This window comes from Ischnura elegans, chromosome 4 (assembly GCF_921293095.1).
Source record: "Ischnura elegans chromosome 4, ioIscEleg1.1, whole genome shotgun sequence".
NCBI lineage: Eukaryota > Metazoa > Arthropoda > Insecta > Odonata > Coenagrionidae > Ischnura > Ischnura elegans.
In genome coordinates, this window is record NC_060249.1 from 34,853,063 (window position 1) to 34,868,953 (window position 15,891).

General features: G+C 36.9%; 1 protein-coding gene across 1 annotated transcript; it reads right to left on the reverse strand.

Moving 5' to 3' along the window:
• Positions 1–2,068: 2,068 nt before the first annotated feature.
• On the reverse strand, positions 2,069–13,903 carry LOC124157259 (UPF0415 protein C7orf25 homolog). The gene is made up of 6 exons (XM_046531830.1): positions 13,587–13,903; positions 13,192–13,444; positions 12,510–12,604; positions 9,213–9,624; positions 7,476–7,738; positions 2,069–2,401 (listed from the first exon to the last, which is right to left on the reverse strand). The coding sequence occupies exons 1-6, from the start codon at positions 13,734–13,736 to the stop codon at positions 2,324–2,326; spliced, it is 1,251 nt and encodes a 416-aa protein (XP_046387786.1). The 5' UTR covers positions 13,737–13,903; the 3' UTR covers positions 2,069–2,323.
• Between the last annotated feature and the right edge of the window lie 1,988 nt (positions 13,904–15,891).

Consider the following 15,891-nt stretch of genomic DNA (forward strand, 5'->3'; position numbering starts at 1 on the left):
ACCTTTCTGTGCAGATATTTTTGCCTTCTATCATGCGTAACCCTTTCAAAATGGTGGAGTTCTCTCCTTAGTATTACTGCTGGACTGAGCCCCAAGACACTCATTGGTCCCCTCTCTACAGAGGATTTTTGCAGGACATTCGTTAAGAAGAGTCACGCGGCTCAAAAAGCAGTAGGAAGGGGCTAGCTGCACCTCAGGCTCATACATGTGGAAACAGCCCGATCTCAAAAGGGAAATGGAGGACAGTAGGGATGGTCGGATTGGATATTGGATCCAAATATCTGCGGATATTGCCCTTAATCAGATCCAAACTCGCGGAAGACATTGGATCTGGATCAGAAATTTTAAATAATAGCATCAGTGAATGCAACGCACAATAAGGGTGGAAAGAATTCCGATTCTATCTTCGAATGCGCCGTCGCATGAGATTCTTGTCCTACTCATGAACCGTTTTGTTTGAAAGCTCTCGCAGAGGTTACGTAGGAGAATTTTAGCCGTGGAAAATAAAAAAGGCAAAATGCGACTGGCATATAGTGAGATTCCCAAGAGATTGAACAATCATCGGGGGAATCTCAGCGTCAGGAATTTGAAAATGCATTTGGATCCGAAAATATCCGATCCGAAAGATCCGACTCCGAAAATCAAGGATCCGATCCGAATCCGGATCCGAAAAAATCCTGCATCCGTCCATCCCTAGAGGAGAGTGCTATGGAAGAGATAACTTCTTTTACAGAGATAAAGCTCCCCATTCCTCAAAAAAAAATCCACAAAAGTCCCCAATGCAGCTGCATCTGGAACCGCTCACTGCCCCTACAGCCCCTCTAGGAAGAAAGCCTTTCCGAGCATTGTCAGCAGTCACTGATCACCAGCAGTCATCCCTTGGTGCTACTCAGAGCATCAAATCGACTCATTTCTTTCTTTATCATTAAATAGATATAATACCAAGTGGTGTAGTAATTTTTTAAAATTGAATACATAACTATAAACAGTTGAGTCTGATTAGATTAAAATTAAATTAGGGTTCGCCCACCCTGATAGAATAATGGGAAGATTTATGAACTTGGCAGCAAGGTCACTAAAAATGATGCAACCCATTTTTCAGTGCATGTTGATTCCCCAATCAACTTTCTCAACTCATTGTAAACAATAAAGCAGCTACAACAAAAGTGACTCGAGTGCATCAATCTGTGTTACCGAGCTATGGCAGAAGGTCATGATCATATTAATTGGCACAAGGGCACCAAAGCACACTCCCAAACATTAATGGTGCATTCCCCACCAAAAGGCAAAACATTAACCCCCGCCAGTATATTGGTATGTAGAATACAATTAAAAAATTGCCCCCTAATGTTTTATTTCTCCAGAAAATATTTTTTTATGCCGCAGCCTACTCCATACATTTGCCGGTCTCAGATGGGGTGGGGTCAATTTCTTGCCTGCCAAACCGAAGGTCACAGGTTTGAGTCCCACCTGGGTAGGTTGCCCCTATCCAGAACATGGATGTTTGTCCTATGCTGTTGTTCATTATATTCCCCCACTGTTAACTTCCTAAATGTGCTGTTTTCGGGGCGATGAAGATAAATGGAAAATAAACAAAAATAAAAGGTACATTCCCCAATGGGCACCCTTGGATTGGCATGCTCCACAATGAACATGTAAAAACAATTATTTACAGAGGATTTTAACAGACCATGGATACTGTGCCTTAAGTCCTTTCCGCCCATCAATTTTTTTAGCCATGCTAATGACTGCATTCTTACAATAACAACATAATTCAATAAAATTAAAACCTCAATTTACCAATGTCGTTTTTCTTCTCCCTCACAAGATAATTAAATGAACATTCAATTCATACCATGCACATGAAATTTTTATTAGGATGTACATAGTTCATTATCATTTGTTTAACTTTATCATAAGATTATATGCACAAGTAAACAGCTCCTCTACCATCCTATATTTCAAGATCCTCTATATTTAAAATCATTTATCTTGGTGCAAGGAATCAATCTCTTAGATAACTAGCATATGTTGATTCTCTTCATAAAATTAAAACAATCGCAAAATATACATTTTCAGCAAAAATTTATTATAAGCTATGAAAATACAGCCTGTACTTCAAATTCACAAGATTCATATAAATAAGCTTTATCCAAGAAGTTGATTCAATAGAAAGCATAGCATGATTACATATAATACAAACAAATAAAGAAGAAAAATTTCACTGTATGTACACCTTGAACAAAATTAAATGTAACATCTTTGCTCTCGCCAAAAAGTAACGATAACGAAATCATTCTTTTTTCATAAATATCTCTTGCCATCATAATAATGGAGGTCCAAATTGTTTACCCTCAGTCAGTGCTCTTGACTCATGCACAAAAACAGGGAATTCGTAGCCCTGAAAAAGAAAATTTAAAACATTTTAAATTTAATTTAAAACATAAGTGTATTACTGCAGAGACTTGATATCAAAATACTTAAGAATCAAAAATGAATACCAGTGTGCATGAAAATGTTTCTAGTGCAAAAAAAGTATGAAACAATTAGTCCATCCTGTATATACGAGTTTGTTCGATGGACAGTTTCAAAATATAGGCAGTAAACCTTTAAACAGATAACCATTGAATACAATCTCAATGTATTATAACCCTATTGAGAAAGTTGCAACTCATATTACCAGAGTTTGATGATGGCACGCAAACTGAAAAAAGCTACGATCCTCTTAAAGTTTTCTTTCATTCAAATCTAGAAAATTTTCAAATTTCTTCTTATGCCCAAAAAAATAGTTGTAATGGATTCCAAAATGCCTCCATTCCAGAATTCCTTTTGAGAAAGATGGACTTATTGGCATATGTAATCCATCAAAGGCTAGCATATTGGTATGATGTGTTCACCATTCTTCGCAAATTTTAAGAAAGCAGATTATAAAAAATAACAGTAATGATCACAGACTGCACTATACCAGCATGTGCCCACAAATCAAAATGTAAACTGTACCTTTTGCAAGGTGTACTAAATAATATTCCATGTTCATTTAATTAAAAAGAAATATCAAGAGTTTTAGATTAATAAGTGGCTTGAAACATGATAAGAATTCTCCCATTTTAGTGCCCCTAATAAAATGTAGAGTAAAATCTAAATGAATACCTTCACACCTCTCCCAATGGAGTTAGTTCATAACTTGAGTACCAAACTTTTAAATCACTCAACCTGTTTCCAGGCAGGATTTTGAACTTTCACCCAACAGGTTGACAATTGAGGGCTTTATCTATCTACAATTTTATAAAATATATCTTAATGTATCTTAAATATATGCAAATGCATTGCCGAAGAGACTTTATATCAAAATATTTAAGAATCGACAAAGTTAACTCATGTTTATGAAAATGTTTCAAGGGTAAGAACATTTTATTTTTCCATTTTAACATACCAGGGCAATTATTACAGAATAGAAAGGCTACAAAATAAATAATTGGCGATAATCTACATCAGCCTTTACTTGAGAATAGTGATCTTCCATGCAATGAAAAGATTCACCTAGGTCTGGGAAAAATTCATACCATTGAATGCGACATTTCAATATCTACAACTTAGAATCATTTATCAAAGGAAACTTAATGAGGTAGATTGGCTAAAAGGCCGAATCGAGGATAAATTCATTTCAGATAAATAAATACACATAAGGAGTCATTTCAATTAATTATAATAAAGCAGTAATATCAAATATTACAAAACTAGTACACGGAGGAGGCAATGATGGAGCCCACATTACAGATTTTAACTAGAGATCCCAAAGGTCAGCAGTTATGAGAGAATTTACCCCGAGGGAAACTTGAATAGCCTCTACTGAAGCAGTATGCACATAAATTTAACATTTTAACCCTTTGAGTGCGGATGGCATAGCATTGATGCCCAGCGTAGGTCCTGCCAACGGGCGGGTGGCATCACATTGATGCCACGCCGGCCTATGTCCTTCAATCGCTCCCTACGCTCCTCCGCTCTGTTCTATCTACTCTCATGATGGTTTCCCGCGCACAAAATGGTTTAGGCTACCTGCATATGCCTTCCGTTTTTGAAAAATAGTTTATATTTTTTGAGTAATTTTTTTTTACATTTATGGAGTACTTTTTTATTTGTAAGATTTTTCGCCATTACAAAAAAATTTAAATGTGATATTTTCTTTACTTTTCTGAATATTTGTAATAAGTGTTGCCACATTTGAAGGTTATTATTTTCGTTTTAGTCCTACTAAAATTTTTCAAACTATTTCCTTTCGTCTCATTGACGAAATATATTTTTGTATTTCAAATTACGGTCACTATACCTACACACGCTAAACATAGTTGAATAATCTGTTTCTGTTTTTATTAATGTTTAAACTTAATATTTACATAATGCCGTTACAACTCCTAACAATCTTCCATAGTATATTTGCCACTCATTTTCTGAACGATCCTTTCAATAGGGGTCTGATTATATTGGCTACGGAAGAAGAAATAGAGTTTTCGACTTTTTCTCATTTATTTCGTATGAGTTTGTTAAAGTTACTAGGTGGGAATAATTACGACCACCAATTCGTTATTCACGGGAAATAATGAAGGTTCTAGGGAAACTTTTATATTTTTTCCATATTGAAGGAGAAATTAGAATTGGGGAAATCTTTGGGGAAAAAATGATCGAATTTCGGGGCTCAAATGAAAAAGTCGTTTTCCGTCACCGCGGAATAGACTACAAGTCGCTTTGTGTCGCCAGTTATCTCTATTTTTAGAAGTATTTTTGCCATTCTTATTAGAAATCCATGCTACTATTCTGTTGTGTGCATGTTGTAGAAAAGGTCAGCTCTTCCTTCTCAGTTTTTGCGACTCTCGTTATTAGTACAGTCTCTCCTTCGGACATCTTTCGATTGCGTGCATTTTCACTCCTCTATGGAGATTTTTTTTCTAATATTACCGTATGGCCTTTTTCCATTCGACATTTTGGTATTTTACATATATTTAGCCACTTACGTGGAATATGGGAGACATCTTCATTTTTAACTTTATTCCTATTTTCAAACCCCAAAGACCGTTTATGTATCAGCCTTTGGTCAACTAGGCTTAGAATATCTCCTCGCAATAAAACTACCTCTGGCACAATTTACTCAAGTGTATGCATGGAACACTGCATTGGGTCTTCTCCGCGAAGATTTTTTTTTTTAACTTTGAAGCAATTTACATACATATTTTACTTCGACCAAATAGAGCTATTATAATCAGAAAAGAAAATCAGCAAAATTTCTATGCGCAAAGAAACAATTATTTTTGGATTATTATACGTTGCAGTTTTATCTGGAGCATTCACATTTAGATATTTCTTGTACCTCAGTTCTAAACTTTAACGCTTACATCTCTTTCTGACTGCAAAAGAGCAACTTCATCAGTCTTGTGCATTTTGTAAGTGTAATTTATTTTATTGTAGTATATTTTATAGGTGTTAACTGAGGTTTACGTCGAGGATGCAAGTATGTGGAGCTGGAGGAACTACATATTGTCGTCTGAAAGGCTTTGGTCCATATTGCCAATGCCTCTCAACATGCAGTTCTTCAAGGATGACCGAGCATAGGAATCTTACTCGTGGGGTATGGGAGAAATTTTTGGTCAGATATACCTAATGTATGATTGTATGAAGTTTGTAAGATGGCCATCCATTCCAGATTATTGGAAAAGGTAGGAAAATATCTTCGATTTTTCCCTCCTTCACAGCACTTTTTCGCGAGACCGATTTCAACTAATTTTCCGTTGCATGCAGTTTGGCAGGAACCCTGGAGTAGATGATCCGATACCAAGAGACCCCTTGCATAAAATTCGACCCCTTTTGAAAATATTCACTCAAAGAATGAAAGAAATTTATTACACGTTTAAAGAACTCTGCTTCAGTAGTCCATGTTTCTTTGGCGTCACAAACGTGGCATAACATTATATATGCTTTCTGAGCCTAATGGCCTCGTGCAAGATGCTATAATTTACACTGGGGCGAAGGATCCTGATGTTGGAGGCAGGGGACATGCAAACAAAGTCGTGCGAAAATTAATCGATAGATTTCTCCTCAGTGGGCACAGTTTATACAGTCGCGTAGCCACGATTTTGAAATGGGGGGTTTTTGACGGAGGTTTGAGGGCCCTTCTGGAGGGTGCGGGGGCCATTTTACATGTTTTTGGCACCTCAACAGGGGTTGTTACCCATAACCCACCCCCCGTGGCTACTCTACTGAGTTTATACATGGAAAATTATAATCATCATAAAAATTATAATAATCTGTTCAAATATCTATTGAGTTACTCAAAAAGACACACCACTGAAACTCTAAGGACAAACAGAAGAAATAATCCTCACGTCCTTAGAACGACTTCAGTGGCGAATCAGTATAACTCTGATGGTGCATGATGTGCAGATGTTCCAGGGCTAAGTTTGAACCCTTTTTTCAAAGAATTTCACAATTATTAGTTAATATTTTCAGCATTAACGCAAAAGAAAATGGCAAAAAGATAAAATAACTTTCATATGTTTGCATCCAAATCTAAGTTACTAGTAAATTTAAAAATTTAGATGAGAAGATTAAAATTCGAACACTTTTATTTACCCAAAATTTGATGCATGGATAGTGGATGACATCTGAAAAATTATTTATCTTATTTTATAATTCAATTCCGCCATCATTTCAGAAATTATTTCAAGCTTCTCAGTTGCTATGTAAAAATATGTTGTCCGTCGTTTCTAATGTTTGTGTAACGGGTTGCATAAATATCCGGAGCATTTATCACATGGGTGCGGATGGCATCACTGTGATGCCATTAACAAATTGTTTAATAAATTGTCAAATTAATATATAAATCCCTTTTTTATTGAAATTGTTTCCATATTTTCGAAAAACAAAGTGAATGCAGTGAAAAAAAATTCTCCGCCAATGTGAAACAACTCTGAGAAAATGTTACGCAGTGAAAGGGTTAAACACACACATGATTTTTAAATTTTGAACTTCAATATTTTACCTTGGGTTGAATAAGGTATTGGAATAAACGCAATGAAATAAAGATTGGTTAAGGTTCAAACCAAACTTCAAATAAAATGTTAAAAAGGGGAAAAAGTCTTCCTCAGGCGATTTAAAGGACACATGTCACTTTGTGACAATGGAGGCTTTGGAAAGTTTCCTAAAAAATTACCTTGATTATAAAATCATATCTCTAGGATTAAATCTAACTAATAATAATATTATCTACACATGAACTTAGGACAAAGTGGAGAGCAATTACATCACTCACGTGAGATTGGTGTCATGCTGCCTATTGCCATCAAATCAATTTTTCAAGGGATTAATCTGAGGCACTTAGCTAAAACACTCACCATGAATTTAGGGAATTCTAATTTGAATGTATGCTATGACAAACAATTTTTTCCCAAGGGATATTCCACCTTAATCAAGGCGTATATAAATACCTGATTTCTTGCAGACCGAACAAAGCCTCCATTTGCAGTCACTGTGATTGCTCTGAGGGCTACTCCAGTAGCAAATACAGCCCTCGATCTCTCCTTAATCCTCCCTTTAGTTTTTAAGTTTTCCCAAGTCTCTTCCCCATCCTCCACAACAGTGAGGCGTGGTATGAATGCAGCAGCTCGCTCCCTCTCTCCAGGCCCTCCCAAAGTGTTCAGGATAGTCATGAAGGAATCAAAAGCTGACTTGCACACACACAGTTGCTTGCCTAGTCGTACATACAAAACAACTCATTAAATTATCACTAAGCTGAACTCCACAAATAGAGAAATATGCACTCAACATTTCAAAATAGGCCCTTTCAATGGAAGCTTAAAAATACTTCATTTCAGACAATTCAGTCAGTTTTTCAGGTTTACCAGGGACTACACAAAGAAAACTTCACTTACATATATGCCTTGGTTGATGTAATACTCACCCAAATGGGACTCGCATCCATAATGCTAAGATTATCATGCAAAGCCTTACCCCTGCCACCACCTTAATCTGCCAGAAATATTCTGCAGCTGATTCCCACAAAAGACAATTTCCCGATAGAATGTCCCCAGCCTCGCCATGGGAATGTATTCCCATTCAGAGTCTCCTTAAGGAACGTCTTAAATACTTGAGCAATGAATTCCCTGCATTCGAGATACATAATAACAATAATAGTTCATTATTCCGTTGAGGTCACGTAGACATTGGAATGCATCAATACAAAAAAGTTCACCATTCAAAGATCACTTTAATGTGATGGGTATTATCATAACAAGGAGTTAGTTATTCTCTTACTTCATATGATGACATGAATGATGAAAGTTAACCATAGTAGTGTCTGTTAAATGTGGGATCTGTAATGTGAGATTCAGCTCTGTGGCTTTGGATTCAAGAATACCTTGAATGTCCTCACTAGGGCTCACAAATGCTAACACTACATTAGGAAAAAGCAAATGCTCACGATAGGATCAATAGGACCTCTTAAAAAATCAAGCTAGGGAAAAATATAAATGTCTCCACTTGGTGCCACAACATACAGGATATCCAGAGGAAGAAAATCATAATGCAGTAGGAAATTTGAATGATATTTCACAAAGGTAGTTTATATGTATTACAGGGCTGCCGACTTATAAAAAATATTGGGGGGGCCCCACGGGGTTCTTGCCCCGGGAAATGTTATAAATGTGAGTTTTAAAGTTTTTTAAGCATTTTAGAAGAGTAATATGATCAAAATTAGAACCATGAAAACTCGACTCTCGATACCTCGACACACCGGGGAAAATTGACAGGCGTGACACATCTTTTCCTCCCCCCATTCCGATTTCTGGGGGGGTTCGGGCCCCTCAGGCTCCAAGGAGTCAGCGCCACTGATGTATTACCTAGTTAATATCTAGATTCCTACATCTGAAGTAAGATTTACAGGCACATTATCGATAAAAACTTTAACTAATAAATTTCTTCGAGAAGAGCACTAAAATTCAGTTCAAAATAGAGGTTTCCATGAAAAGGTTTGAGAACACCTCATAAAAGTATGTCACTCCAATAACTTGGTAACTGACCTAATAATGACAGTCAAAATATTACATCCTTCTGTCAGAATAAGCTGTAAATCTTATGCCCAACAGATTTTTAGTCTAATGGGAATCACATTTGTTGGATTGGAAATCATAAGCATAATGAATACTTATAGCCGAAATCTTACCCACCTTCAAATAATGCCTCAAGTACAGGTTTCACAGGATGCTTCATTTCTTGGGCTGCTTGCTCTCTAAGGATAGGCTGCTTATAATTCCACTTGCAACCACCATTTGTTAAAGCTGACACATATGCCAAAAGAGTAGTCACATCCAAATTGAGGCGGCTAGGCTCAACATCAAGGTCACTGTATAAAGGAACAGGCTCAGGAGAACCTGAAGGCCCTTCACCATTTGATTCTAGACCATCTACATCCACACAGTCATCATCACGTTCTTCATTCTCATCACTACATTCACTATCTTCATCATCAAACTGACATGGAAAACTGTCAGGCATACGTTTGCCGACAATTATCACCCCTATATCCTCCAACATATTGGCAAGTGACTCTTCAATCCCGCTAGAGAAAACAAAAACGACCTGAAAGGAAAAAACGAGGATTTAAATTAGTTTGAATTCTCTTCTACTGCAAAAATATTTTTAGGACCCAATAAAATGGAAGATTAATAAGTCTTAACCTTATTGCTCCAAATAGAAAATCCAATAATGTTGGCTAAAAACTATACATAATTTAGCAATGAGTTATAGTTTGAGCAAAAATTATTATCAGTGATACTCTCTGCACAGATATTTTTGCTTTAATACTACTATACTCTATCAAGTCTTTGCAATGGGTGAAAGAAAATTTCTATACCAACTTTAAGTTTTGATGCATTTTAAAAGGTATAAAATCACTTCAATTTTTTAAATTTTATTTTTCACTCTCCAATTTTTAAGTACTATAGCAGTTAATACCATTTGCATGAATTTGTATGAATCCTAGCTAATCCCAGTTCTCCAATTGAATTGCTTTCCTTGATTCGGGACTGATCACATCCCTCTTGATTCCATCAATGTGCCTGTCCTTGCCCTCCCTATTCCTTGCTTGAATTGCGATCTCCTTTCCCTAATCCACAGTTTCTAACTATGCATCATCATCAACTATTTAGATAGTTAAAGGGCTGATTAAGTCAAGAGGCATACACGCATCTTGTAATTTTTTACCTCAGCTCAAAGATTCCCAATACCAAATTGCAAAAGTATGTAGTTTTAAGACATTCCATTTCCTTTTACAACATTGTAGACATATAATTGCATTTCAATATGGCTAGTTCAGCAACAGAGCAATTTACCAATTTTGTAACGTTGCACACTACCCAGCAGGATAACTGTCATAATTTATCAACAAGTGTACCCACACACACCAGTTTCGGATAGAAAAGTTATATGTATTCCCTTCACTGGATTTAAATCAGGAACCATAAATTATTCACCAAAATTCTTTCCCCAATAAGTATCAATGAATCCTATCAACATCCCCATCATCCCACCATTAACACCATAAAGAAGAATGCCTACTTCCTGAAGGCCAGAAAACAGGCACTATGTGCAGTTTCTTCTCACCAGGGTCCCACGCTTGCCTGAGCCTATGCCAGAATCCAGCCAAACCAAGAAGCTACCCACCAAACCTAACACCTACCACCCATTCTCCTAGCTGACATATGCCTTTTAACCTCAACAAATTAAAACCAGTTCTGAAAGAAGGTATACTATACCATATATAGGGTATACAGCCAAACAAAGCACAACAATTTATAATTCCCCATTTTCCAGGAAAATCTGACAAAATTCCAGGTCAATCATACATGATTACTGCAATAGATAGGAATTTTAAAACACCTAAAATTACTTCAACGCTTTTGAATAGGTAATATTATACTTGGGCATTTACAAGGACAAAAAATAGGTTGGTTAGCACACATTGTATTTAAAATTTAAATTAATTCATTGCAAGCCAAGATGCTGCTCAGTGGCGCCGACTCCATGGGGCCTGAGGGAGCCCAAGCTCCATCAAAAATTCGTTATGGATGTGAGGAAAAAATGTGTCAGGCTTGTCGATTTTCCCGGAGTGTCCAGATGTCGAGATTCGAGTTATCAGGGTTCTAATGTTGATTATACGACTATTCTAAAATGCTTAAAAAACTTAAAACTCACTACTTATAAAATTTCCCGGGGCAAGATCCCCGGTTTGGGCCCCCCGATATTTTTTGGAAGTCGGCACCCCTGATGCTGCTGCAACCTCATAAGTACATTTTGACGTCACCTGGCAATCTATTCTTCGTGTTTTTGAACCTTACTTGAGTCAAGAGCACTAAACATTTCAATTCTGATGCATTGTCCAACATACCACGTTTCGCTGTTAAATTCTATGAAGTTACTGCACTTAACATTACAAAAAAAAACATATTTAGGCAAGAAAATGGTTGCTGAACTGGCAAAATTTTCTGTGAAATGAATTTGAAATAAAAGATTTTGAAATTCCCGGTTGGAAAAAAAATTCATAATTCCAGGGACTTAAAATTCACTCATAATTCCAGAGTTTCCCAGTTACTGGACACCCTGATATAAGGGGTGGCATCGGGTAAAGGCTTACTAAGGGGTTTTCTGTTTTCCTTCACACCTCAGTGAATTGCCTCCCTCAGACATTTTCTTTCCGTCTCCATCCCTGTTGAGCAACCGCTCCTATTGGCAACCCTTTCCTTTAAAATTGCCTTTGGATTGCTTTAAGAGCACATGGCCACCCACCAGTCACCTGGCTCTATGTCGGTCAAAGGTGGACATGCCACTCAAAGCAGTTCATAAATACTTCTAAAATTCATCAATGAGCTTTTGCCGGTTTTTCTCTCCATCTCTTGTGTTATCTCGCAAGAACCCAGATAAAGTGAACCAGTTAACACCCAGTTAAAGGACTACAAGGTGCCTCACTAGTTTCAGCATTCCGAATGAAACCAAGGAGACTGAGCAGCTGTGCTTGTGAATCACTAGTGTTATTCCAATCGGTTGTCAGTACGAACAGTTGATTCAGAGTGGCTGGCAACACATTCAGAATTGTTCTGAAAATTTTCATTTTATAGACTCATTACAATTTTTTAATTAAAAAATATCAAATGATAAATTCTAATCCAGTCAAATAACTCAGAACCAACTGCTTGCATTGACAACCCAATGGAATAATTCCAATCATTGTAAGGCACATTCCCTTTAGTTCACGTCTACATCAAGCCATGATTTTTCCGGGTAATTTTGCACAACAATGAAGGTGGTATCTATCTCTTTAGGCAGTTGTGAAAACATTATGAAAACTTGCACTAAAAAAATTGATAAGAAAAAAAGTGAAAAATTGAATACCTAAAAATCACAGAAAAAAAATCAAGGTAGGTACCATCCCACTTGTATTTGTTTGGGTAACTAAAATACAATCATACCTCTGGTGGACGGAACATGTATAAATGCTGTTTGGCGCAGGCCAAGAATTCCTTTGCCTGATCAATGACATTTCTCTGGCCATACTCTCCAGCTCCTGCAATAAAAGAAAATCAAAGTGGAAATGATAAATGATTACATAAAGATGGTTTCCAATTATCAATAATATACTGAATTCAGACATAACTTTAAAAAATTTGAAGACAAGGAAAGAAAATATTTTTTTTAATTTTGGAAAGTTACTTAATGGAATGCATTCTCCTTAACCCTTAAGGCTGGGGCTTAACACCATTTCACCCAGGGGGCCATCCACCCGGTACTTTAATTAAATATGTCAATTAATCAATCGGATGACCACTTTAAGGTCTCCTTTAACTCTTAAAAAACTGAAGTTCCTATCATGTTGGATTACTATGGCTGTCTATATGTGTATGGTTCTTAAAGCAATTACTGATTCCCTCGAGAACCATGATCACTCACAGTCTTACTCCCATCAACGGATGCACAAAAATACAGATTAAAATATTATTCTGCCCAAACCCTAGAAATGTACACATTTAATGATTGATTCTTACCTGGAGCAACTTGCTACCTCAATAAATCGTCGCCCATTCCTTCGAGAATATAAAATATATTGCCATTGCTAAAAATCTATCTTATATTCTAAGAGAAAATACACAATACCTGAACAAAGTTGAGAGAGAGCTCGTGGATTACGGGCTACAACTTTCATCCATTGTCTTCCCTTTTCTGCAACGACATCAACACACAATCTCGTTGACGACCCATTGTAATCGCCTTCTCCAGACTTAAAAATGAAATGTTGTAAAACCGCAACCAGGCCATTGCATGACTCAAGGGTATTTACTAATGCCCAAAAATGATGAAGGTTGGTGCACAGCAAGTGTTCCTTCTTTACTCGACCCAGTTTCAGAGTCTGCAATACCAAAGATGAAGAAGGCTCATTATCGAAACATTGTTTATGTTATATAATTTTTAGTATTACTTGCTCGTAATTTCATGCTTTTAATAACTATTTAATATCCAAAAATGCATGGAGGTACAAAAAATTAACACACCTTAACGAGAAAATTGATCTCCTGCTTTATTTTCTTCTGGAGTTTAGATATTCCATTTACATCACTGAACTGAGATACCTTGCTCAACAACTCCTGCCCTCCTGTAATTTTGTCGTTCAATTGCTGAGCTAGTTCACTGTTCAACTCCATTTTTCCATCTATATTTTGGTTTAGTTTCCTTCACTTTCACTTTACAAAAACCTTGAGCCAAATTAACCTTCATCACTCAGTTCAATTTTCCCCTACATGGACGACCATGATTGCGCCGAAACAGCCGTCATCTGTTTTCCTGCAAATATAAGCGCCAACTTTAATGTTCATCAACATCTCATCACTACCTCATGTCACTTAATATTTGAATGTTATTGCATTGTTAATAATGGTGAAGTAAGAATTTTATTATCAATAAATTATTAATATTAATCATTCAATACTGTCGGGTAATAGCAAAAATTGGTTTAAAAAATGCAATTCACCGGACAAACTGCAAAATATTGGAAAACAGTGGATCGCATTGTACCCAATACCGCAGTGCGAACATCTTAGAAAACCGATTAAAATGCGACCTTAGTGGCAACAGAAATCAGCCTTCAATAATGTAGTCTTCTGCATGCAGTCCACTTGCCCCAATCCTGGGGGAAACCTTGAGTCACCGTGTTGGATGGTGCCGAGCTAAATTACTTTGCCGGCCAGCAGTCTCTCCTCAAATACTAATGAAAATGTCATTACCCCAGCAGTCCCACCTCAAAATCTTGAAAGGGCAATCCCCTGGACTACTCATTAGCAGCCTTATATACTTATTTAGCCGCCTTTTAGCGACGGGGAAACGCTAAAAAAATCCTCTAATCCGTCCAAGCTGCTATACATTAAGCAAATCTTTTAGTATGCATTCGGCGGCAACTGGAAAGACTTTTTGTAAAGACAACGGCAAGATTCGACCAAACACTATTCATGGGCTAATCAAGAAACGATAATCGCGCCTCTTCATTGGACAGCGAACATTTGAAATTCAGCTAAAACATGGAAATAGTCGCAAGGAAAGGTTATTCATCAAATTGCAAGAAATACACTCTCATTGTCAGTATTATTGATAATTCTCTTAATATATGGGTAATACGAACTAATGTCCTAATTAATGGCCTAAGGTAAGTGTAATGCCTAACTCATTTTCATAACTTAGGCTTTTGAACGTAAAATGACCAAAATACATATCAGACTAAAAAATTAGTTAAATTGGATTGCAAATATAACCATATTTAACTTTCGTTATCTCCACATTGTTGACGCGAAAATTCCCACGCATAAATAAGTCGATTGTTACAAATCTTTTAATTTCGAAAGTAGAAACTAAATAAATAACAGAACACGCCAACGGCAATATATTTTTTAGAGTTCGAAATAAATATAGTTCCTTGATAATAAGAGAACATTTTACGTGCAAGGCACTTTCGTCAGGAAATTTAAGCGAAAGCCCAAAATTCTGTTCCCTCTATCATTTGCTCAATGTTTCGGATAAAATACACACACTAACGCCTCAAATTTCAAAATTGAAAACATAGGTTTGGGGTGGCTCGTTCACCAGATTTCACTCATTGTCAGTTGTGCCGAACTTCGAGGGATGTGCGGTTGAAATGGAGGGAGGAACAAGAGCCGTGATGGATCGCAAGCAAAAAAAAGGGGCAATGGGTAATGGGGGCCAGGCGGTCAATCTACGCATGGAACTCTGGAGTGGTAGATAGGTATAACACCTCAATTGTTGAAAGTAAAGGGGAAATAACTTACATTTATATGAGTTAGATGTATTCCGCGGGTACATCGGCCACGTCAATTCCTTGAAGCTAATTCTTGCCCAAGAGTAACATTTGCGCCCCTCAATATTTATGGAAATGGCAATAAATATTCTATGATTTTTTTCTCGGAATTCCAACCGGGTTAGACGTCCATCGGAACGTCTACAGAAATTAAGAGATGTCGTCTTAAGATATTAAGATTAAGAGAGAACGTCTACAGAAACCCGGATGGAATCCTGAGAAGAAGCAATCGCAGTTCCCCACTGGAAAAGCATCAAATGCTTCTTGGGCATTTTAAGTTTCAGGGTATAACGAGTTTATACCGTGGTTTGGTTTTATGACGCTTTGTTACATTAAGTGGAATGAAACATATTGGCGGTCGGGCTCCGTCGACTGTTTATTTAGCAATTTCGGCTTACCCAAAAAAGACATTTGGCATATGCTACAGCGTGCATATCGAGTTAAATTCTATTTCAACAACTTTTTAGAGGAAGCAAGGGCATGCGAGCGTCATT

Bases quoted from the DNA above. Each gene is read 5' to 3' on its own strand.
- LOC124157259 (XM_046531830.1), bottom strand. From the start codon at position 13,736: ATGGAGTTGAACAGTGAACTAGCTCAGCAATTGAACGACAAAATTACA. The intron at 9,625-12,509 runs GTATGATTGTAT...TTTTCCTTTCAG, and splicing joins ACATGTTCCGTCCACCAGAG to GTCGTTTTTGTTTTCTCTAG. The intron at 7,739-9,212 runs GTGGGTAAGATT...ATGTACGACTAG, and splicing joins ACTTGAGGCATTATTTGAAG to GCAAGCAACTGTGTGTGTGC.